This window comes from Labrus bergylta, chromosome 16 (assembly GCF_963930695.1).
Source record: "Labrus bergylta chromosome 16, fLabBer1.1, whole genome shotgun sequence".
NCBI lineage: Eukaryota > Metazoa > Chordata > Actinopteri > Labriformes > Labridae > Labrus > Labrus bergylta.
In genome coordinates, this window is record NC_089210.1 from 2,352,789 (window position 1) to 2,376,576 (window position 23,788).

Below are 23,788 nucleotides of genomic sequence, written 5' to 3' on the forward strand. Positions count from 1 at the left end.
AAATGCTGCCTGAAACTAAATGTGGGTCAGCCAGTAACAGGAAAAGAAGTAGCGCTGAGGCGGGTCTTAAGCTGCAGCTTGAGAGAGGCTTCCTGCCCGCCCGTCAGGTCAGTCACGCCCCTTATTATCAATAACGCTTATCCTTCATAAAATAAAAAAAGAAGCAGAAAAAGTTGAAATACTCTCAGATTACAGATTCTGAAATATCATTTTTTATTTCTCTTTCTTGTCGATGATCAGAGTAAATCAACTTTTAATTTTGTACCTGTGTCGGAATAAACGAACCAAAAGATTTCATCCAGTTCAGCAGAACATGTAAGGTTCAGTTTGAAGATTAAAGATCGACCAGACAGAAAAGTTTTTAGTCATAGAAAAGATTTTATTGAACAACAAACTGAAGCGTCTCTTTTCCAAAAATCAACATTTAACCCGGAGACAAGAACCAGCATCAGCGTCTGTTTTAAAGCTCGTCATCGATCGGTTCAGGGACGACAGAGACAGAAGGCACCGTGTGACGAAAACATCGTGCCGTTGATGACAGATTAAAAACACAGAAACATAAACCCCCCCGACCCCCCCTACAGGCAGACACATGTACTCCCCCTCGCTTCTTTAATAGGCACTTTAGTCAAACGCAACTGATTCACATGAACTTCACAAACGTTTGCTTTCTGCAGGACGTCACAGCTGATTTTAAAGGATTAACTGGATCAGAAAAAGCTTCAACATGAGCAGACTTTATACCAATCAGCAGCTTTTAATAATTAACAATTCATTATTTTAAAGTGAGTTTTCTGATTTCTATTGCAGTGACTGAATCTCAAGGTTTCCGACTGTTACTACAACAGAACAAGACCGATTTACAGTATTAGGATTTACAGATTTATGATTTTAGGAGAGAAATATAAATGAGGGAAAACATCATGACGCTGAACCTTTTGATTATTTCATTGTGAGTTAATCAGGCGATAATTTGAGTATACCCTGAAGTGTTTGCTCTTTTCTAACGGACAGACGCTTCTTCATCAACGTTTTTGATTTGAGATTGAAAATAATCTGGATTTTATTTAACACCTCTTTTGTACGTTCCCCCCTCCATGTTTGGATTACAGATGACAAAAGCCCGGCATATTTCTCAGCCGGTCTCATCTTGTTTTTGTGTTTCCTGATCCGCGTTAGTGGTTTGTGTTTATTATTTTCCTCCTAAATGTAAATAACAGAACATCCTAAATGCTCAAATTTTCAAATAATCTGAGCCGCTTCACAAACACATGCAAGATCAGGTTTTTATGTTCCGGTGCATTTGTTGAAATCTCTGCTTTTCACAACGTCAGAGACGATATCTTCAGATTTCTTGTTGTGTTTGACTCACAGCTAAAACCTCAGATTCAGTTCCCGTTCACAGGAGACGAAGAAAAACAAACAAACAAACAAAAACAGAAAAATGAAGCTGGAGACATTTCTTTTGTTACAGTTGCTTATAAAGACACTCTAAGTATTATTGTTTTCTTATTGATTGACATATTCCCGCTCCAATCAGCCGATTCATTACTGAATACACTTGAGTCTCGATGACTTCATCTGAAGAAGCCGCCTCTTTGTCGTCTACAGTAAATCAATGATTAGTAACTCGTCTCTGCAGCTTCAACACGTCAAACGTTTAAAGATCTGCTGTTACTCAACAAGATGCATATCCTGAAAAAAAAAAAAAAATCTCAATAATGCCGTTTCAAGCTCCTCCATCCATCTGGAGATTTAAACGCAGCAGCGCATTCTGGTGAATGTAGTGCCCCCTGCTGTCTGGTATTCTAACTGAAGTACAAAATCAACACAAGTGAGCGTGTAGAAACCTTGGGACAGCTCATAACACGTGCAGCGCACACAGAGGCGTTTGCTCATCCTGAAGTCTGAAGCTGCTGCTTTAGCATCATGATTAAACTCTTCTCACACATGCACTAAACTCCTGGAAATCTCAGGAACATTTTCAGGTTGGGCTGCTTGTGTGAACAAAACAGCCACATTTTTACACTCTTGACTTTGTCCTGATTTCTTTTTAAGACTTTTGTCAGCCTCTCTCCCGCAAGTCAGGGTGAGCTGATGTGTGAAGTGAACGCAGCAGGAAGTATTCAGAAAAATTCACCAGGAGCAGGAGCAGGACGGGGGGGCGTTGATATCATGCAACCCGTAATGAAGGTGCTTTATACTCTTTCCAGGTGGCCAGTGTCTTCCTTACAGTTCCGTAGTTGGTATTTTGTTTTCATTTATCGTTTTAGCCTTTTTTAAAACTCTATTTTACCTAATTAATTCTATTTTTTACTTCTGTCTCTTGAAAGCCAAATCCTTCTGTTTGGCTGCTGATCATTTTGTCTGACGATGTTAGCTGCAGAAAGGGGCGCAGCATGTCGTCACTCCTGGAACATCTCAGTGTGAGTATCAGTATCAGACTGAGCTACTTTAACATTATTTTTCAACGAGATTTTCATGCAACACTGCACGATGCGATCAGGCTTTTGTCGGCTCATGCTGCTTGTTTATACCTCTTTGGATCATGGAGTTAGATATTGTGTTTGTGCTGGTAAAAAAAACTGCACTGATATTTTTAAACAATGATCAAAGAAGAGAATCCCATTTTTTTTGTATTGAACCTCACTGGTGGCTGAATGTGTCCCAACCCTTTAAAAAACCCTCCTATTCCTCTATTTCAAACTGACATCACAAAGATTTCATAGCCCCCCGAGGAGTTCCCCTCCCCTTCCCCAGTTTGTAACTGGTCATAATCTCTCTTCATGTTTCCTCACATTTACAACCGACAGAGACAAACAGATAAAGATTCACGTTGAAAGCACAGTGGTGGCAGGCCTTACGCACATCCTCCTCCTTAAAAAAAATGTATCTCACTTCTCAGCAGCGGGCGGCCATCTTGTCTCTAAAGCTCATTCAGGAACTCGGCCATGTACCTAACCTGGACAGGAAGCAGCTGTTTTAGTGTGTTTGTGGGCGGAGGAGTCACAGCAGGAGGCAGGTGAAGGAGGGACGGGGACCGGACGTCACCGCGACGAGCTCCTCTCCTTGCTGACGCAGTCGTCCTGACCGCTGGTGTCCCCGTTAGCCGTCATCCCGCAGGTCCGCCTCTTCTTCCTGCGGTGGGACATGGCGTCCCCCTCAGAGCCCGACTCTGCCTGCAGGAGACAGAGTGTGCAGAGTGTGTTATGTTATGGACATGTGTCACATGCTAGCAGCTGTTGGCGGGGCTAACTTCAGACGACATGTGTGAGGCTGATTTATAGAAACGGAGAGAGCAGCAGAGTGTAAACCTCAAACACACAACCAGAGAACACAACCTTTCTGTTTCATTACAACTTCATTTTGAGCTGCTCACGTGATTACAGGAAAGACAGTGGACTGCACAACTTTGTGTTACCAACAAGGGAAGAGTATTTCAGCAACTATAAGAGAGAACGACGACTGCTCTGTTTATTTTTGCATTAAGAGAAGAAAGAAAACTATCATCATTAGTGCCATTTATTTTGTTGTCATGCCCCTGAGCAGGTATCTGAGGTTGTAACAGAAACACTTTACCAATTTATCAACTGGTGGACGAGCTGCACCGTCTCTACCACTCAAGTACATATCAGGAGTAATGTTTGTATGTCTAAGGAGGGGCGTAATCGACTGATCGATGACTCAGTGAGAAATAAAACATTTCAGTTTTTCTTCTTTGTGCAAGAAGAACAACATGTCCAGTTGTATTCTACATCATATGAGAGTGCAACATGTTTGTGTTTGTGTGTGTGTGTGTGTGTGTGTGTGTGTGTGTGTGTGTGTGTGTGTGTGTGTGTGTGTGTGTGTGTGTGTGTGTGTGTGTGTGTGTGTGTGTGTGTGTGTGTGTGTGTGTGTGTGTGTGTGTGTGTGTGTGTGTGTGTGTGAGCACATACATCAGAGTCGGAGTCAGACGAGCTGGAGGAGGATGACGATGAGGAGTCACTGGAGCTGTCGGAGGCGATGCCCGTCGACTCCTGCAGGTCCACTTTGTCTGCCAGCACGGCGAGGTCAGGCCTCTCCTGCTTCAAGACACTGCAAGAAAAAAACAAACACAAGAAATCAGACAGCGTTAAAGCGGACTGACAAAGTCTGTAATGTGAATGCTGAACTGTTCTTTATGCGTTACATTAACGCCCACTGGACTTTAAAAATGTATCTTCCTTACATGCACTCTGTGAGTAGTTACACACACTAAGATTTTTTTCTCATACTCCACTGCACAGCTCCTACATTACACCTTTTGTACTTTTATTTTTTATATTGTAATATCTTCTTATTCTGTATTATTTAAGTTGTTGCTAGATCTGCTTTATTTCCTTGTTAATTGTTTAGCACCAATACATCAGGTTAAATTCCTTGTTTGTGTAAATGTACTTGGCAATAAACCCAGATTCTGATTCTGATTCTGACATGAAACCTCGAACTCCTCTGAAACTCTCGTCCTGTTTCTAAATGTAACCGTCGGTTGGTTGTTTTGGGATTCTTTATCAATGCTGTTTCTTCACATGTGACATTTTATTCTGAAATGTTTGGAGAGGATTTCAGTCAGAGGCTGGTCAAAAACCTTCCACTTCCACTGATAAACTCCTTTAATGTGTCGGCAGGATGCTTTGGGGTTTTTGTCTTGTTTCCCACTCATGATTCCTGATGAGTTTCATCGTCCACAGTCAGATGTCACTGACAGATCTTTGAGTTCTTTTTCCCCTCACAGCTCTGAAAACGTTTCTGTCATCACCTGCTGTTGTATCCTTACACTCCCCCCCCGCAAACCCCCCAGACGTTCTGTCCTCTGTATTTGCTGTTCCCAGAAGTGGTGCTACAGTTTTATCTGAAGTCTTGTTCTTTTGTGTGAGTGTAACGCACTCCTTTTTTCCTGCAGAGAGTTTAACTTATTTTGCATGTAATTAATAATATTCTTTAATATTTTTTACTTTTTACTCGATTGTATTTTTGTGCATTAGGAGTCCTTGTGTGTCGATTCTCTAAATCTGACTCTGAGATATTTCCGGGGATGATTCTAATCATTCCTCCGTGTCATTTGTATGTTTTTCTTACCGGTACCACTTCCTGGAGAGTTTGGGCCGTCCTCGGACAGTTTTGTGCCAAACGATGGGAAAGTTGGTCGTGCTGGCAAAGTTCTGAGTGACGGCGATCGTCGTGTCCAAGTTGAGAACAACGTGCCACCACCCGCCTGTGGATACACAGCTGGTTACAATAAACACCCAGAAAAACAGAATACAAACACAAATGTATCTAAGGACAAAAAAATGAATAAAATAAATATCAAACATGTTTGATATTTACGATTCCAGATCCGGGAGATTCCGACTAGATAGGTAGCAGTAACCCCCCCCCCCCACGATCTTTGAAGGAGACAAATTGGCCCCAAAATCATCTAGTGTGTAGCCAGCTTAACGGGAGCATGTTGTCTCTAAAGAGTCAGACAGGTGAGGTCTAATTCCTGGGTTTAATCCATCCTCCTCACCATCAGCTATGTGGGCATTAAGTGGATTTAGGTCACACCGGAAACACTCAGCTGTCTGAACCGTCTGCACACCTGTGTGGTCACTGCTGAGCGTGAGGATGTTCAGAGACAGAAAAATAAAACAGTTTGGTTTCTACATGACTGGCTGTTAACCACGATTTACACAAAATTATTGATCCACCAACAGCAGCACGTCAATACTGTGTGCGGGATCCTCCGACTCTTAAAGCCGGACGTGTTCAGATTTGAATTTAAAAAAAAAATAAAAAAAATCACCTGCAGACCTTAACACACTGCAGCTGTCCTGAGGCGATTATAATCATCAGCACAGGCTCAAATAAATTACTGTGTGTTTAAGGTCAGGCATTTACCTTTGGCTTTCATGTTATCCAATTTGGTTTAACCAGAGATATTCCAGCATGCTTTGCAGCAAATGTTTGAGGAATGGCTACTCAATTTTAACGTGATGTTTTTTTCTTTAATTTGAGTGGATTGAATTGTTCTATAGCTCTGTCTGTACCTTTAAATATGTAAATGAGCTGTGTCTGACCACACCCCCTCTCTGGAAGGACTTGGGTGTACTCGGTCTTTCTCGCTCCATGTCCTATTGTTTACGGTGAGAAGGCAGACTCAGAGGGCAGAACAAACACCTAGCTGTGGGAGTGTCACCCACCTGGGGGAGAGGCTACTGCCCTTTGTGATGTCATGAAGGGAAAATCTCCAAACGGCCTGTTTGAGCACACATTTTCTGAAAAGTGGAGCAGGAAAAAGACGGAGAGGATGGACTTTTCTCATCATTGGGGGGTTTGTAGACGGACTAGAGACACATGTTAGTGTTAGAAAAACATGGTGAAGTGTAGAATATGTGACCTTTGAATATTCAGTAATGTATCTAACAGCCATTAACCCTCTGTTCAAACAACATATCTGTTGTTGGATCTACCTCCTATTTGATTTGATTTATGTGACCTCTTCTTATTTTAATTTTTATTAACCTATTTGCTATTTTTGTCTCTGTGTGTGTCAGGCACCAAAAACAGAGTAATTTGCTCAAAGGATGGTAAACAATCAGGATATTCCGTCACTGACCAGGCACAAAAACGGTCTCCCCGGGTCTTTGGAGGATCTCCATCGGGGTGAACTCTGGAGGCCAGTTGGGCTGCTGTGTTCGGGGATAAACCACGTTGAACCAGGTGATAGCCTCATCCTGCTGGTTGCCTCCGTCCTCTCTGGTCACCTTGATCAGTTCGCGGGGTGTGTTTGTGGGGAACAGACACCACCGCTTGTGTCCATGAACCAGGGCGTTCCAGGCGCTGGTGCCTAGCGGGTCGATGTGGATGCCCGTGCCAGAGCGAGCCGGGCCCATGACAAACCACCTGAGAGGACGGTGTGAGGAGTAGAACAATGTGGGAATTGTCGTCTTCTATTTATCTTTACATAACTTTAATTTGAACCTTTGGATAGTTCAAAAGTGAAACAAAGATCAAACCTGTAGGGGGGTCTGCGCTTCTCTCCTGCGAACTGGAACAGGTCGTCCCTGAAGAAGACCGGCACCTCGTAGTCCTCCAGCAGCTTCCGGCGCTTGGCGTGTTCACCGTAGCTGCTGTCGAAGATGTAGAGCGGGCTGTCGTCCCTCGTGGTCTCCAGGTACTCCATGTAGTACTTCATTTTCATTTTCACAGAATATCCGTCGTTGTCCTCCCCGCACTTGAATTTCTGGTTGCGGTATTTGCGTTTGAGGCGCTCCAGAGTCCATTTTTCCCGAGCAGGCCAGGTCACCTGGCAGTTCTGCAGAACAACGGGTTTGTAAGGCCGCTCGAAGCGCTGGATGAACTCTTCAGGAGTGATGTGGAGGGTGTTGACACGCTCAACGCTGTCCTGTAATACAACAAATATTAGTACAATTCTACAATTCACTCAACGCAAGCAAGGATCTAGAAAAAAGGGAACAATGTGAGTAAGAGCAAACGATCAGCTTTGAGTCTGATTGGACACACAGGTGCTGACAGGAAGTGACCAGAGGCAAAGCACAACATTGAGGGCAGTTCTTGAGAGCTCTAATCAGTATAGAAACCATCTTATAAGTCGTCGTTATCAAACAAAAACCATCGTCATTACCATCATCATCATCAATAATATGGAGACCATCATCATTAAGTTAGTAGGTATTCATGAAAGAGCTGGCTCTTTAGCTTTTTCTTAAAGGTGCAGAGTATCACACAGCGTTCATTTACATGTTTATGTCCTGACACACCAAGGAGATCGTCCAGTCAGTCCCAGTTGGACCGTCGATGAGCGATGGTTGCTCTGTTTTTTGGGGTGTGTCAGACTCTGTCGCTACCCGTCGGATTTGGCTTTCAGCGAAGCGAATCAGTGCAGGAGAAGAAAAATGGAAGTGACCAAAGCAAGTAAGCGACTACAGTCAAGAGCCAACTGTTTATCAGGCATTATTCTCGATTAGAAGTACCTATATTACGAGGGGTGAGCGACAGCGGTGTGAAAATGGTTTATACATCTGCACTCTTCTCCGTCCTCTTCCGGTTTCCCCTTTTTGGAATGACGTCTCCTTGGAGTGTCAAGGCCTTTAAGAGAGAATGATTTTCCAAAGCTCTGACTGTATTTTTGATGTCCAAGCACATTTCTAGCACCTATCTTACTCAGATTATGAATCAGAGTTGCTCTGTTTAAAGTTTTTAAAAGACCTTGTGGGTTTTTCACAACTTACTTATGTATGTAGAAAGACAAAATACAAGGGGCTTAATGTGGGGCTGATGTCAGGACACAATACAGTGGCCAGGTGTGTCTGTTTGAACAACACATTCCTGTGCTGAGGTATGCAGGTCAGTGCGATGAGGAACAGCTTTAACACCTCTTTTGATACCTTAAGGGGTCCACCCATACAGACCGTGTCAGCACACATCACATCAGCTGCGATAACTTCTCGACTCACTTAGTCCTAAAATCACATCTTCTAACTGACCCTGCAGCACTCCCGCAGCACTCCCTCATCCTGTTAGCAGCAGAAAATGCCTCAGAGCACTCAGACCTGAAATCTGACTTGAAGTGTAGACAGTTAGTGGGTTGTACAACCTGTCCTTCCAGGAGATGTTTTTAAGTCTTAGAAAAACAGTTGTGTCCTCATTAGCATCACTGAAACATGCATTCTTAATGTAAGCTTCTACTGTTCATACAGGACAAAATATTTCCCTTTTTTCAGGAAGTAGAGAGGGTTAGAAATCTGTCATCTTTGTTTTGTGCAAATATATCTCTTCATGTTATCTGAAGTAGAGCTGGGAGGTATATTGAGTTTATGAGACACAGAGATACATTTTCAAATGAGATTTAGGTTAAAACAATATTGTTTACATGGATATAGTTTATTTTCCGTAACAATCCCGGTATGCATTTCATCCGTGGAGCCGCCAGTGAGCCTATTTCTCCTCTCTGTTTGTCCCTCTTCACTCTGCTCCGCCTCTCGCCCTCTCTGAGCAAAACTCAAGGATCATTAGGTATAATATCATTATTGTTTTATTTCACAAACTGGCAGGTTTTTAAGTCATTTTTAAATGTACATGTCAACATTTAGGAACAAGCTGTTGTGACATTGACATGTGGCCCATGTGGATTTCACTTAAGAGTTGTCTTTGTTTTTGTTATTTCTTCAAAAAATATTGAGATATGGTTTTTGGTCCATTGTGTTTATAATCCATATTAACTATCATAAGACTTCCTTCTGTCTGGATTGCAGGACTACTGAAGCATCACATAAACTTCCCATTAACATGAGAGTGCATTTTTTTGTGTCTATTGCAAAGAATAATGCCAAATATTTCAGGTACAACGACATATCTCCTGCCTTACTGTCTGACAATATGACCTCTTACATGTAAACAGTACAGTATGTGGTTAGTTATATGTTTTTGTCATGGATAATAGATGTAAAACGAACACAAACATGTTGAAGATTTAGGTCAAATACAGGTGTTATGCCGAGAAATGCATCCCTGCCAAAAATTGCCTTCACCTCGCAGGACAACTAAAAATGAAAGGAAACAACATTTGTACACTGCCATATTTAACATCCACCCTTAAAATACTATTCTGTCGTATTTAACATCCACCTTTACATTTTCTTTAGAGTCAAACACTTATTGGTCCTATTTTCTCAGGCTAATATAAATCTTTTATCGAGTGTACAGAATAATAAGGACACCAAACGTTTATTAAACACAAGCTTCAGATACTTTGTTTTCACAGATGTTCCCCCAGAAACAACATTTGTACCGTTTCCAAACACTTCCGGGATGTGCATGCAATTTTTCTACAGGTATACAATTCTCTGCGTAACACCGGCTGCTGTCTACGTGACAAGCTGCACTCCTCCGGCTAGCCTGCTGCTAGCCTAGCTTTGAATGCTATATTGACAGTTACCTTTACGGTGTGGTGCGACAGGTCGAAAGTCTCATGATAACCGTGTTTTATCCAGTCTAATGAATCCTTCAGTTCGGGTCTGGCGCTCCGTTTCGCCTCTTTAATCCTCTTCTTACTCTTATGGTTCATTCCTCCTCCTAAGGACTTTGAAAGAGAAAAACGTGCGTTATCTCTGCTCGGCTAGCTGCGGAGCTAACCTCAGCGACCATACAAACACATTCACTAGCTCAACGGGGGGCTAGCTCCGCTGCTCTGGTAGTCTCACCTTGTTTATTTAGGTCGGACAACAAAGCCACAAGTCGTATTTTATGTTCACAAGTCTTTAAATCTACACCAACAGATGTGTGGACACTTTAAACACCTGCCGTGTCGACACAGTTTGATGAACAACAACTCCGCTCAGAAGCCTGCTAGCACCTCAGTGTTAGGCAACTGATTGACATGTGTACGACCCGCCCCCCGCGTTGAAAAAGTAGAAACCTCATTGGCCACAGCGTGCATAGTCGTAGACCGCTGATTGGATGGGATGTAGAAGGAGCCTTCCCGCCTGGCGTTTACATGGCGCTCACTGGCTGTTCCTTGTGGTTGTTTTGGTCAATGCGGAAACAGTCCAGAAGCATGCCTGCTAATAATCTAAAATCAATATGAATATAAATGAAACTGTCTCCACTAGAAGACAAAGTGTCCGTTTAATAGTCGGTGTTGTAAACTGTTGTTTTTAAGCACAATGGAACAAGATGGAGCCGAATCATCGAGCATTGCTTACAAAGTTTTCACGTTTGAAGAAAGCACGAAAAACAATCAGGAGTCCGTTTCAGTCACAATCCCAGAGGTGTGTCAACGTTTCTGAACCTTTTCTGATTTCTAATGTAACAGCTTTTTGTTCTGTGTTCCTTTGATTTCAACAATTTGATACTAATAAGTTGCCTGGTGTTGAAATAGGTGTTAAAAAATGACAAAGTGTTTTTAAACTATTTACAAACGCTAAAATAATGAACAGAGACTTTAAATTATACTTTAGAGTCTTCCACTTAATTCTTCACATCTGGTGCACACAGTTATGCTCTCTTCAGCATTTTGCAGTTTACTTCCTGTTAAACTGTGACCCCAATTCTCAGGTTTTGGATCCACAATATGGCATGTATGTTTGGCCCTGTGCAGTCGTGCTGGCTCAGTATTTATGGACAAAAAGAGAAGAGCTGCAAGACAAGACTGTGCTGGAGGTGAGAAGAAGAAGAAGAAGCACATTTAATGTCAGGTTTCTGGATCTGATCTCAGCTGCCACCTTCATCTTCATCATCATCACACTACACACATTACTTACTGCACATTGCACATATTGCACAAGTTTACTTTTTCTTTAAATTTTATTTTATTTTATTTACCATTATATTTTATTTTATTTACCATTTTATTTTATTTTATTTACCATTATATTTTATTTAATTTACCATTTTATTTTATATTATTTACCATTATATTTTATTTTATTTTATTTACCATTTTATTTAATTTACCATTTTATTTTATATTATTTACCATTATATTTTATTTTATTTAATTTACCATTTTATTTTATATTATTTACCATTATATTTTATTTTATTTTATTTACCATTTTATTTTATATTATTTACCATTATATTTTATTTTATTTTATTTACCATTTTATTTTATATTATTTACCATTATATTTTATTTCATTTTATTTACCATTTTATTTTATTTACCATTTTATTTTATTTTATTTTATTTACCATTTTATTTTATTTACCATTATATTTTATTTTATTTTATTTACCATTTTATTTTATTTACCATTTTGTTTTGTACCTTTTGCACAATTTATAATTTATTACTGTAAATATTTATCTTATTTTACCTCATTTTATTTTATCTTATTTTACCTTATTTTAGTTGTATTGCACCATGGGACGGAGACAAATGCAATTTCGATTCCACTGTATGTCTGGCATATTTTGAAATTGACAATAAAGTTGACTTTGACTTTGACACTCTCTCTCCACAGCTGGGTGCAGGTGTGAGTCTGCCAGGTGTTCTAGCTGCAAAGTGTGGCGCAAAGGTGATCCTGTCAGACAACGCTCAGACCCCGCTGTGTCTGGAGAACTGCAGGCGGAGCTGTGAAGTCAACAGCCTCCAGGATGTGGAGGTGTTGGGGCTCACCTGGGGGGAAGTCTCTCCTGATCTGGTTCTGCTCCCCAAGCTGGACGTCATCTTGGGTTCAGACGTTTTCTATGAGCCACAGGGTCGGTCATTTGAGAAACATTACAATCAACATATTTTTGAGCCCATGTACTGTTTGGAAAAACCTGAATTTACTTTTTTTAAATTGTTTCAGATTTTGAAGATGTCCTCGTTACTGTTGCTTTTCTGTTGAGAAGAAACCCCTCAGCTCAGTTCTGGACAACGTACCAAGAGAGAAGGTTCAACGATAAAAATCACTGTTTGAATGTTTGTTTGCAAAACATAATGTACTCAGAATGTATGTTATGTTATTGATACATTTATTCTGCACTTAAGAACTTTTAAGGTTCTCGTAGCTGAGTATATTTTTCCTTTGCATGCCTTTTCTACATCCACTCCACAGCTTCTCATCGGGAAATACTTTTTATTACTAATATAGAGCATTTCTTTACTGCAGGAAATGATCTGAAATACTTCTTCTCTGGTGCACTGAGGCTGCTTTACAGTGAGTTCATCTAGATGTTTGCCGTTTATTTTACTTTAGAGCCTCCTCTCTGTGTTTCAGTGCTGATTGGTCGATTGAAGCGCTGCTGCACAGGTGGAAGCTGAACTGTGTGGACGTTCACCTGGAGACATTCGATGCTGACAAACCTGAACTGGCTGGATCGACTCTACCAGGAAACCACAGCGTGCTCATGATGATCATCACTCTGAAGACAGGAGATGTTTAACATCGTCCGATCATCCATTAACTACATTACTCTTCATGTTTGAGGTCGCTGGAACTGATCCCAGCTGTCATTGGGCGAGAGGCGGGGGTTACACCCTGAACTGGACAGTCAATCACAGGGCTGACATAAAGAGACAGACAACCAGCCACTCTCACTCCTTAGCCTAACGACTCTACAAGCATGTCTTTGGACTGTAGGAGGAAGCTGGAGTACCTGGAGAGAACCCACACATGCACGGGGAGAACATGCAGACTCCACACAGTGAGGCTTCTGTTTGATCCTGACGAGGGATTCGGACCAGGAACCTTCTGGCTGTGAGGCGACAGCGCTAACCACTGCAGCCTAGACATTGAATGAATGAAAATCTGCGACTGATTTTATCAACAGTGTTGGATTTTCATCTTAAACTCTTTAATGATTGTTGGTTTAAAAATGTATAGTTCTTACGATTAAAGTCATAAATTCAAGAGAATAATTTGTACTTTGCTTTTTTTTAAAGATTTATTTTGGTGCTTTTTATGCCTTTATTGTGGATAGAGTCAGGGATCGGGGAGAGAGATGAGGAAATGACATGAAGGAATCAGTGTCTCACCACAGGGATGACTGGACAGAACTATGACCTTTAGTCATCTGAGTTAAAGATCTGATATAACATTATATTTTTTCAATGTTTTCTAACCTTCTTTCATACATTTGATATATTATAAATATGAATAGGTAACAAGGTGGGTTAGACTTTGTTTCTGTGTTTTTTCTCTATCCTTCCTGCAGTCTTGAGTCTTGTGTGTGATAATTGGATTTAAATGTACTTTTGACATTTTGTAAAATAAAAAAAACTGCATATTGAGGGTGTACGTTCATTTTTAATCAGTTGATTAATAAATGTTTCTTTAACGAGCTCATTCGTGTGTTGGCAAAGATGAAGAATGTTTTCCCATTTTCTTTTAGCCCTGTAATACAAAGCTCGGCCTGCAGGTGGCAGCAAACCCTTTCAAATTTAGCAAGTTCGCCTGACTGTATTGAGTAATTTGATTTTATGTCTTGTTGAAAGACTTTACGCTCTTACCTTTTTTCAAGAGGTTTCGTTTGATTACAGTATAACTCACATTAAGCTTTCACAGTTAGGCTACTACATGCTGAGCACATATACCTAATTTTTAATCACTAATGGGTTATTATTTATTAGACAGGATGTGAAGTTTTTAAAGCAGCACCATGTTTGATTATTTGAGGTGTGAAAAGTAAATTTAAAGTGAGAAAGTGAAAAAAAACCTAATATTTGTGTTTTTATTAAAGGTTTTCCCACCTCAGAGTCAAAAGATGGATCATCATCATCTCCAGCTTTGGTGATTTTGTTTAAAAATGTGTTTACTGCACTTTTAGCTGCAGATATTTCTATTTTATTTATGAATAAATTCTTGTTTGATAAAGTAAAGGAAAAGTAGTTTTTGTACGTTAACTTTATTTTCTCTATTTATATTGTTTGCTTGAAGCCCTTAAGTCATCGTTAAACAAATAAATGTTTGCTAATGAATGAATATATTTATAATTTTAAGTAAAAAAAGTAGTAATGGTTCTAAATAAAAGTGGTTAAAGATTGTAGGTAAAAGTATGGTAGCCTCAGAATTAGCTAAAACAAAATAATTTTATTATAATCTTTAATATAATCGTTATCTTTTATGTATAAATGAGATTTTTGCTGTGATTTGGAGACAAAATCGAGATTGAAGGCATTCGGAGAGTCGAGAATATTCACCGAACGAGACCAAGAACAAAACAGGAAGAGCAAGGGTTGGTTTTCTAAATAAAAGCACAACTATAGGAGACTTAAAAATCTTAACCTTCGCTGTGTTTAAGAGCTATTCAATTTTAGATGTAAAATTATTTTTTTTACATTAAGCGAAAGAAAAATGGCCATTATCACAAAATCCATGCAATCAGATAGAAAATATAAATTTAATTTAGAAAACCAACATTTTAATTTGTATTGTTTTTGTGGGGTTTTATTGTGAAAGGATAAATCGGAAGTTCTGTGTCTTAAGGGTGGTAACTTGATCCCTCGTCCACATTCTGGAGAATCCAGCGGAGAGAATGAGGCATTCAGGGCGAGGAGGGAAAACCGAAAGGAACCTCAACCAGTGACGTTCAGTTAAAACTAAAAAGTACGAAAGCCCCCCCCCCAAAATAAATATATATCTTAACGCTGATTCTTCGTGGGGATTACACTACAAAGTACAACATTTGGAAACTAATTCTCCTGGAATAAAACAACTCAAAGGACCTTGACTTTTCCGGAATATCAATCCAAGGAATACTCGGAGTTTCCTACAAACTATCTCCGTGGTCCGCTAACATTCAGGGGTTGGGGAAGTTTCTGGTATATTTGACTTTATAAGGTAAGTCTTATAAGTTATTATCTTTATATATCAACACTTACACATCTTTGAAAACTGTTTTAACAAGTGTGTTAACTACTTTCGGTACAAAGGTCGACGGTGGTGGAGGTGACGGTGTGTTTACATGCCAGACTCCTGCCGCGATTTGCCACTTTCTCCGGTGCGGGGAGAGCCTCACACTGAACCGCTTTAACACCTCTTTTATAATGAGCAGAGTATCAAGAAAAATGGCAATATTTCATAATAAAAAGTATTTTCCTCTCTCTTAAGAACCAGATCTTCCATTCGGCTTACTTTCATATCTACAAGGGGTCATATATTTTAGTTAATTTCTTGGTAAAAATTAGTTTAACGCTGCGCTTACCTTCGTGTGTGCGTCTTTTAATTCAGGACTTTCCGTGTGACAGGTTTATTAGGAACTTTAAAATGCTGTAAGTACTCCCGAATTGGAGACAAAATCCTCGAAATTCATGGAAAGCATGAAATCTCACTCTATGAATGTGTTATATTTGATAACTGAGCAAATTGAAGTATAATTAGCGAATTGTTTAACGGAGTCCGTCTTGAGAAGATCCAAAAATCAAAGAAAATGAACCTTTTTGAAGCAGATCGAGAACTTTTTTGCAGACTTTTATAGTCTGGCTGGTAAAACATCCTCACAATCAGTGTTTGCAAGACTGGTAAAACACTTCATCATGCACCATCCCTAACTTTACTTCAAAGCAATAACTGTCAAGTGGTTCTTGTTTGTGGGCCATAAACTGACTTATTCATGTTCACTTGGGACCACTTCACAGAGCCTCGGAGTCCCCTGCTGTGTCAGAGTGAAAATGTAAGAGTTATTGTTCCTCTTGTCGTGAATGCAGTGAGGATACAAAACGCCCCGAGGGAGGTGGAGGAAAAGAGGGAGACGTGATCGGTGTAAATGGGACTGACAGCTCTGCTTAGGCCCTGTGTGCTCCTCTCTTGGCTGCATGCTTATGTAATGCTCCAAGCAGGAAAAGCAGTGCAGACCTCTCTATCTGGACTCTCTGCAAAACCCCCTCTTTTCTCTTTTCTCTTTTCAAGGCCAGGTGCTGCAGCTGTAACAGGTCTCCATGCAGAGGGGTCTCCTCTGTCCTGTTATCTGCAGGACACTGGAGCAGAGACGGGACTTAACTTCTCCCTCCGTTTATCTGCAAGCTGACCCTGCATGGCCACTGGGCTGGAAGAGTTTAAGTAGCCGCTCTCAAGTTGCAATTTAAAGTCGATGCCCAGCCAAAGACTCTCTATCCCAGAGCCCTGAGGGGAGCAGCCGAGCCAGACCAGTCCATTTAAGGCCTCACAGGGCTGAGACTGAACGTGGCGATTATTTTATTCTGCTTTGAATCAAAAAAAAAAAAGGGAGCAAATCATTGAAATTTGGTGTAAAGTCCTGCTGCTCACATGGTGCCCACTGCTGTGAGTGTTTACACAGCAGTGGAAACCCGCAAGTGGATCCCTCATGAGCTGTTTGTGTTTGACGGGTTAGTGAGCTGTAATTAAAGCGACCTCTGAGCTCACAGCAGGTTTGCACACGGTGTCTGTGGTCGCCCTGCCCTCACCTCACCTGTGAGAGGTAACAGGTGTGTGCAAACCTCCGTTCACACGGTGCTGTTTGTTTTTGAAGCTGTCACATCAGACGGAATAAAACACACAGGGACGTTAATCCAACCAGCAACGGTTTCATGTTGGATTGTTGGCAGACATAGTGTAGGCCGGGTCGGGGCGTTGGTGACGCAGTGGTTTGAGCGCGCGCCCCATGTATGGAGGCTGTAGTTCTCCAAGCGGGCGGCCCAGGTTTGATTCCGACCTGTGGCTCCTTTCCCCACATGTCATTCCCTACTCTCTTTCTCCCTGATTTCTGACTCTAGCCACTGTCCCATCTCTCTAATAAAGGCACAAAAAAGCCTCAAAATAAATAAAAAAAAAACGTCAATCTTCATTTGTGTCCCCCAAAATCACAAAATTGTCCTTTTTATAATCAATCTGGAAAAGGAAAGAAATAATGACAAAATCCTTTTTTTAAATAAGGGAAATAAAGGAGCGGTAAGTCGGGGACCTCAGGTAGACCCTCAGCAGCAGATAGATCCGTCTGACAGGCAGGACATAGACGTCATGTGCAGACCGACAGAGACTCACAGAATACGACACATACATGTAAAATGTAAAACATACATGAAGACATGCATCAAGGAGGATGTTGGGTAACTCCAGATGTCAGCAGGAGAATCTGAAACGAGGAGAGAGAGATAGGAAAGTGTGTGAGGGTTCTGGTGAAACTTAAGGTTAACTACAAACACAATTTAAATCAGAAGTTAAAGCAAAGAGAAGTAGAAGTTTGAACACAGGAGCTGCTGGTGAAACAGACTGATGGTTAAATCACTGTTTTTGTCAATGGGGTCTGGTGGGTTTAAAGCGAGCGATGTAACAGCTGTTTCTGGTTTTAAAGAAAGCATCTTATTCTTCGACATGATCGCCTATCTCTGTAGGAATCCTTTGTGTAATGCTCTCAGACAATTAGAAAACATTTCTAAGCTCATCAGTGGCACAAAGAGTACATCGAATACACTTACTGATATACTGACGCCAAACGATTACATTGCAGTCGTTATAGTTTCTCTCGTAGCTGCCTGAAGAAATTGATTTGAATTCTTAAATCTTCATATCTATGAGTCATTTAGAGCCTAAAATATGTTCAAAAAGCTTCCCTCTTTTAACCGTCTTAACTTTTAATTGGATTCGTTTAGGAATTTAAAGGATAAGGATCCGATTAGTGGATACAAAGTGGATTTAGTGGCTCATTAAATGAGATTGAACTCGGACCGTTCGTGCATGTTTTGGTTTCACGTCGTCCTGTTTTTGTTTCGACTGGAAGTTATCCGACACTCTCAGCCTCTCCTCCTTTTTCTGACCCGACACCTTCAGTTTCCTCTGAGCACACACTGGAGAGTTGCTGTTCTCTCATCGAACTGATCTGGTTTTCTCGTTTCTTTTCAGTCACCTCCCCCTCCTCCTCGTCCTCAAACAGTAGCTCCATCAGCGTCCTGACCCTGGAAATATCATCTCTCCTTAAATAAAGTCTGAGCAGGAAATTAAGCGGCGGAGCAGTTTTTTTTCCATCTCTGCAGCCTCGGAGGAAACATCACAGGGTGTGCGGCTGTTTCCTGGCTGTTAGCAGGGCGTCAGAGGGGGAGTCTCACCTGGGACACGGGTGGGGGTCCATGTCTCCGGCGCTCAGCATGAGGGGGCTCTGACTGAGGAGGCTGCAGCGGGAGATTTTTGGAATAAAAGCTGGTTGAAACGCGAGTAAGGAAAGGAGCATGGGGAAGGAGCAGGACCTGCTGCAGGCGGTGAAGAGCGGAGACCTGCAGTCCACTCAGAAGCTGCTGTCCAAACTGAAGAACAACAGGAACAGTGAGTACCACTCATCCAGAGGCTTTTATTCTGAAAAACCAATCTGCAAACATGCTTTAACACAATGCAGCTTACTCATTCATGCATCAACAAAAACAGAATAGAGAATAGATCAGCACGGACAGGAAGTCAGACAATGTAATGCACAGAGCGTCCGGTCAATTTTCAAAATAAAACACAATGTACAGGTCTTCTCTATTTTTCCTGAACTTCCCCAACTACCAAGGTGCAGGAAGAGAGAAAAGCTCCTGCATCACTTTGTAGTATGAAGATTAAAACTTTATCAGCTTTATTAGAACAACACGTTTTTGGCTTGTGGCCTTCATCAGGGTCTTCAAGAAGCATCGCGTTATCAAGCAGCCAATGAGGCGCCTGCAAAGGTGGGCTGATTAGATGAGTTGGTTAGTTGACAGTTGGTTACCTGCCTGTAAAACTAACCGCTACTCTAAATCGTTCATCCCCTCTACGATCAGATATCTGAATGCTCCTTAACGATTTTATCTTTTGGCGCCACATATCTTCTTTTTTCTTTTATTTATTCTTTTGTTTGAATGATCACTCTAGTGTGTTTTCATTTCGTCTTCAGTCTTCAGTCTGGCTGACTTTTAATCAGTCTGTCCAATATCAGTGTCTCCTTTATCCATGTTTTAACTCATGTGTAGACTAATCTGTTGCTTGTACGTCAACTTGTCTTTGCTCGTGTTTCTATCTCATGTGTACGAGCGGCTCCACACCAATTGCCCCAAGAGGGATTAATAAAGTTGTTTGAATTGAATTGAATGAGCACTGACAGGGAGGCGAGGGGAGGGTCCAACCAAGGCTTGAGTGACACCATGTTTGGTCGATAAGTTGGAAACAGCAGCCAAGGTGATGGTTTAGAGTCTGCACAGGGATCTTGAAGAATGAAACAAAAAGGCTTGTGCAGGACTCTGGAAGAAAACACCGAACCTCAGATGTGTTGCGTAGTCAGCTGGGTGTGAATGTGTATAAATGGGATTAAAATACTAAAGCTGTCAGCGTTAATCCAGGTATAATTAAAGTCCCAAATGAACGCATTACCTTTGTTCAGTGGCGTTAATCATGTGCTATTCTTTTCCCCTCAGGCGGATCCATTATTCTGTTTTGTTTATTTCAAGTCTGTCAAGTTGAAAATCCAGACTTCTGGATTTGTTCTTCTTCAGCTGATTGGTTGGCTGAAGTTTTGCCAAATTGTTGTCGGTTGCAGACGTCTTTCACCTGTCCTCATGTCTTCACTGATTGTCTGTTTGTCTGTGTGGAATCATAACCTTTGTACACAAACGTGTAAACCTTTTGCATGTGTTTGCTCTTAATGAGCAGCTGTCTCGTACTGTATTATGTTTGCGTTGTTGTCGTTCTATCAGCTGGTTATCTCTGCAGACTGAAGGGACAGCAGCTCTTGTTTTGTCGCTGATCTGCTGCAGGTTTCCTCCTCAGAGGCTGTGGAGGCGTCGACTTGCTCAAACAAGCTTTTTTTTGCTGAGTTTTGTCTCCTGCTGCCGTAACAAACAAACGTTGATATCAGTCAGTTCAGACGTGACTCAGGCAGTTACTCCTCCAGAACACACACACCTTCAAATGTCCATTAAAAACTTTTAATAGACACCAAGATCTGATTGAAGTATAAAACTTGCATGGAGGAACATTTTTTGACCCGCTCCTTTCTCTCTTGACGGACGTTGATGCCTCTCCGCCTGAGAAAAGGGGGCTCCTCTGAGGCCCCCGGGGGCCAGCAGGAGGTCAGTTTGTATCGGGCGGATAACCTCTCACATGACTCTGTGACATCCAAACATAACATGCAGCTTGAACAGTGACCTCTGATATCTGCAGGAGAAGTAAGAGAGGGTCAGGAGGTGAAGACGCAGGCTGTTTACCGAACATGGACGGGATGTTGGAGGCTGTGATCTCTGACGTTCACACTGAGGAAGGCACTAAAAGTCAAAGTCACTTATTAAACGTAATATGTGCAGCTTCTCCTCCTTAACGTGCTGCAGCTTCGCTCTAAATGCATCGGGCTGTTAGATGAAGACACTGTGGATGTTGAAACACACAAATCATAATTGTTTGCAGCAGCATGATGGAGCATGAAAACAGGCTGAAGTTTGGGTGTGACAGAGTCAGACTTTGGCAGCATACAACCCCAGGATTCGTCTTAAAAATGCAGCTTTCTGTTATCAGAAGAAGAAGATTCTTATTGGGTAACAGAAGAGCACACACAAAATGTGAGAGTAAGACTTAAAGATCGGGCCGAGAAGATAATTCAGTCCCGCAGTTTATCCTTCTATGAAGAGAGCAGGATCATGTTTGTTTGAGAGAGAGGATATTTCATAGATTTTCCTGCTCAGCTGATATCGGAGCTTTATGATGGTTTTAAAGATGGTGGACATCTTTGGTTTTAAAGTGAGGAGCAAGGACACATCAGCCTGTCATAACAGATGTCAGTTAGCGAGTCCTAACTTTCTGAGAAGAGAGAAAGAAATGGCACCTCTGTACCTTAATTTCAGATCTTCAGACATTTTTTAACCAAAACTGAGGGGGCAATGTCTAAATTGTGCAAATATGTTGTCAAAGTTTTGGTAGTGAAACGCTCCCGACATGTTTGTGCAAGTCAGACGGTGTGTAGGAGTTTTGCTGCAGTTTCTTTTAAATTGAAAACAAGAAATTCTGTAATATTAGAAGCCCAGGACTTCGTATCAGTATCAGCATCGTTTGTACTCGTATCATATTGAAGTTTAAAAGTTCTGGTATGGGGACGACCCTGATCTGAATGCAGCTTCATCTCAGTGTCAGCGGCAGCCGGTGTAGACCTGGATCCAGATCAGGGTGTAGATGTCTCCTCTGCCAGCTGACGGGTCGCCCTGCTCCCTCGGGGACTTCCTGCAGACTGTCACATGACCCCCACCCTTTGTTCTCCACCTCAACACGCCCGATCCATCACCTCGCACGTTACTCGATCGCCCTTTTCCCCCCATTGTTACAGCCGGCACTTTGAAATGATCGGCCCTCTGCTGTGTGTGTTCTCTCAAAGGAGCACGGGCAGGTCCTCATTTTTAAAGCTCGTTAAATATCAGCATCATCTGTTTGGTTTTATTTTTAATTTGGGACATTTAATCTGATTTTTTTTAGAGGACGTTTGACTCTAACTGTCCTCCTGACATCTGGTGCGTTCAGTGTCTCCCCCCAGCAGCTATCACCCAAATCACAAGGAGCTCCCAGATGGTGCCCAGTCAGGATTAAGAGGAATTATAGCATTTGGATAGGAGGGGTCGGGGGTGTGTGTGTGTGTGTGTGTGTGTGTGGGGGGGGGGGGGGGTCCAGGTTTGTGTATCAGATGCTGTGGCATCCCATTCTCATAGCTCTGCTGTTTACAGTCAGCACACTGCGACTCCTCTGCTCTGTTGAATTAGGACTTAATGGACTAATCTCATAACCTCAATTTAGCTCTAAAGCATTCTTTCAGAGGAGGAGTGAACGCTGGGAGAGATGGGAGAGCTGGTTTTAGGACTTTGTAAAGCAACAGACGGACCAAAACTGTCTGTGGAATTTCCCAGAAAGTTTTTTTTATTGTCACAAAAGTAGAGACAAATATTAATGCAACATTTTTAGAGCAGCCAGTATGTCCTCCTTCTAACTTTAGATTCTGCTCCTGAATGCTCTGGATTTGTTTGGACCAGAGAAGGTAGGCAGTTTTAAGGCGCCCCCCACACACAGCCGTTTTGGACATCCCTCAGTTTGTCAGATATGAGAGCAGTTATCAGGTCAACAGGTGTTGCAGCGATGGAAGCGGTCAAGAGAAGTGGTTCAGATAGAAGTGATTGTACCCGACCTAAAAAGCCTCTGCATGTTTCTAATAAGCTCCACGAGCAGAAACGTGCTCAAACTAGGATCAATATTGGAGATGCTTTTGAAAAATGGAGAGAGGTTAGAACACAGAAAGGTTTACAGACCCATGCAGAGCTGGATAAACACTGAAGCTTTCCTTTAACTTTGCATCAAGTGATTTAAATAATAAAGAGATGATTAACTCTGAGGTATACCTGACTATCACAAGATAATAAATCCCTTTAAAGCTGTAATCCTCCTCCTCTGCTTAATGTTTAAGTGTTTATATTCTAATCTGACGGAGACATTTCTACCTCCAACCAAAGCAGATAAAAGCCTCTTTAGCCTGGAACATCTCCATCTGTCTCCTCTAACAAAAGGAGGTGTTATTATTGACCCCGGAGGAGCCATGTCTTCTTCTGAAGCTCATCAGTGTCCCATTATATACGAGCCCTCGTAAACCTGTCGTCTCTCTCTATGAAAAGCCGGCCGTTGAGAATGAAACAAAAAAAAACGGTGAGCGGCGTGTCGAAGGGGTGGAGGGGGGGGGGGGGGAGGGGAGACTAAACACCCCACTCTGGATGTCTGCCGTCTCCTCCTCTCTGGACCGGATTCTCTGCCATGTTTTATTCATGACTTTGGGTTCAAACTCGACTCAGCCAATCGTGCTCCACAAAATCCTGCTTTTTTCTGAGCGCTGCTGGCAGAGCGGGCGTCTTCTTCTGGACTTTTTTCACACAGTTTCACCCCTGTGGGATCCTGATCACCTCAGAAAGCTTTCCCCTCTTGTCCTGGAACATCTTTTTTAATCCCACAGACGTTAAAGTTCAGAATGAAACCCGTCCTGATGATGGTGAAACTCAAAATATGAAAGTAGCATCACCTTGTTATGAGTAGGTTTTATTTGGACAGGTTAATTAGAGACAAAAAAACACGCTCAACTCACTTTCAATAAAAACGACTGGGTGCCGAATCCCAAAAAAATTTGAATAAGAAAAACGATAAGGACAGCACTCCAAATTATATTCTAATTGCCATTTATATGGACAGGTGCCACAGGAAGTTTACGGTTATTCACGTGGAAAACTTTTTTTTCCATAAGAAAAGTAAACATTTTAAAGCAGATCACATGACTGCATGAAAAGGTCTCCATTATCCAAGTATCATTTATGTGAAGTTTTAATCACAGCAGCGGTACGGCAGCTTCCAGCGGCAAGTTCTGC

The 23,788-nt window shown here is 41.6% G+C and overlaps 3 protein-coding genes across 4 annotated transcripts in view; 2 read left to right on the forward strand and 1 right to left on the reverse strand.

Annotated features, from left to right (window-relative positions):
• Positions 1–179: 179 nt before the first annotated feature.
• On the reverse strand, positions 180–10,366 carry jmjd6 (jumonji domain containing 6, arginine demethylase and lysine hydroxylase). 2 transcript variants are annotated; one of them, XM_020654111.3, is made up of 7 exons: positions 10,224–10,366; positions 9,959–10,102; positions 7,017–7,405; positions 6,617–6,903; positions 5,098–5,233; positions 3,936–4,074; positions 180–3,179 (listed from the first exon to the last, which is right to left on the reverse strand). In XM_020654111.3, exons 2-7 carry the CDS (start codon positions 10,085–10,087, stop codon positions 3,048–3,050), a joined length of 1,212 nt encoding a protein of 403 aa, XP_020509767.1. In that variant the 5' UTR covers positions 10,088–10,102; positions 10,224–10,366; the 3' UTR covers positions 180–3,047. The 2 variants fall into 2 exon arrangements, with proteins under 2 accessions (XP_020509767.1, XP_020509768.1); XM_020654112.3 differs by having other exon boundaries at positions 9,959–10,095; positions 10,224–10,363.
• Positions 10,367–10,384: 18 nt separating this feature from the next.
• Positions 10,385–13,741, forward strand: mettl23 (methyltransferase 23, arginine). The gene is made up of 5 exons (XM_020654113.3): positions 10,385–10,790; positions 11,077–11,181; positions 11,988–12,225; positions 12,318–12,402; positions 12,729–13,741. The coding sequence occupies exons 1-5, from the start codon at positions 10,686–10,688 to the stop codon at positions 12,892–12,894; spliced, it is 699 nt and encodes a 232-aa protein (XP_020509769.1). The 5' UTR covers positions 10,385–10,685; the 3' UTR covers positions 12,895–13,741.
• A 1,244-nt stretch (positions 13,742–14,985) lies between these two features.
• The window catches only part of LOC110000940 (caskin-2), a gene marked incomplete in the record, with an annotated part of 54,709 nt that continues 45,906 nt past the window's right edge, over positions 14,986–23,788 (forward strand). The window contains 2 exon segments of the mRNA XM_065965164.1: positions 14,986–15,290; positions 18,309–18,725. Coding sequence (XP_065821236.1) covers positions 18,632–18,725 — 94 coding nt within the window.

Coding starts and splice junctions, on each gene's coding strand:
- mettl23 (XM_020654113.3), top strand. CDS start 10,686: ATGGAACAAGATGGAGCCGAATCATCGAGCATTGCTTACAAAGTTTTC. Junction 11,182..11,987: donor AAGACAAGACTGTGCTGGAG/GTGAGAAGAAGA, acceptor CTCTCTCCACAG/CTGGGTGCAGGTGTGAGTCT. Junction 12,403..12,728: donor ACAACGTACCAAGAGAGAAG/GTTCAACGATAA, acceptor TCTGTGTTTCAG/TGCTGATTGGTCGATTGAAG.
- jmjd6 (XM_020654111.3), bottom strand. CDS start 10,087: ATGAACCATAAGAGTAAGAAGAGGATTAAAGAGGCGAAACGGAGCGCC. Junction 5,234..6,616: donor GGAGACCGTTTTTGTGCCTG/GTCAGTGACGGA, acceptor GTGTATCCACAG/GCGGGTGGTGGCACGTTGTT. Junction 3,180..3,935: donor CGTCTGACTCCGACTCTGAT/GTATGTGCTCAC, acceptor TGTCTCCTGCAG/GCAGAGTCGGGCTCTGAGGG.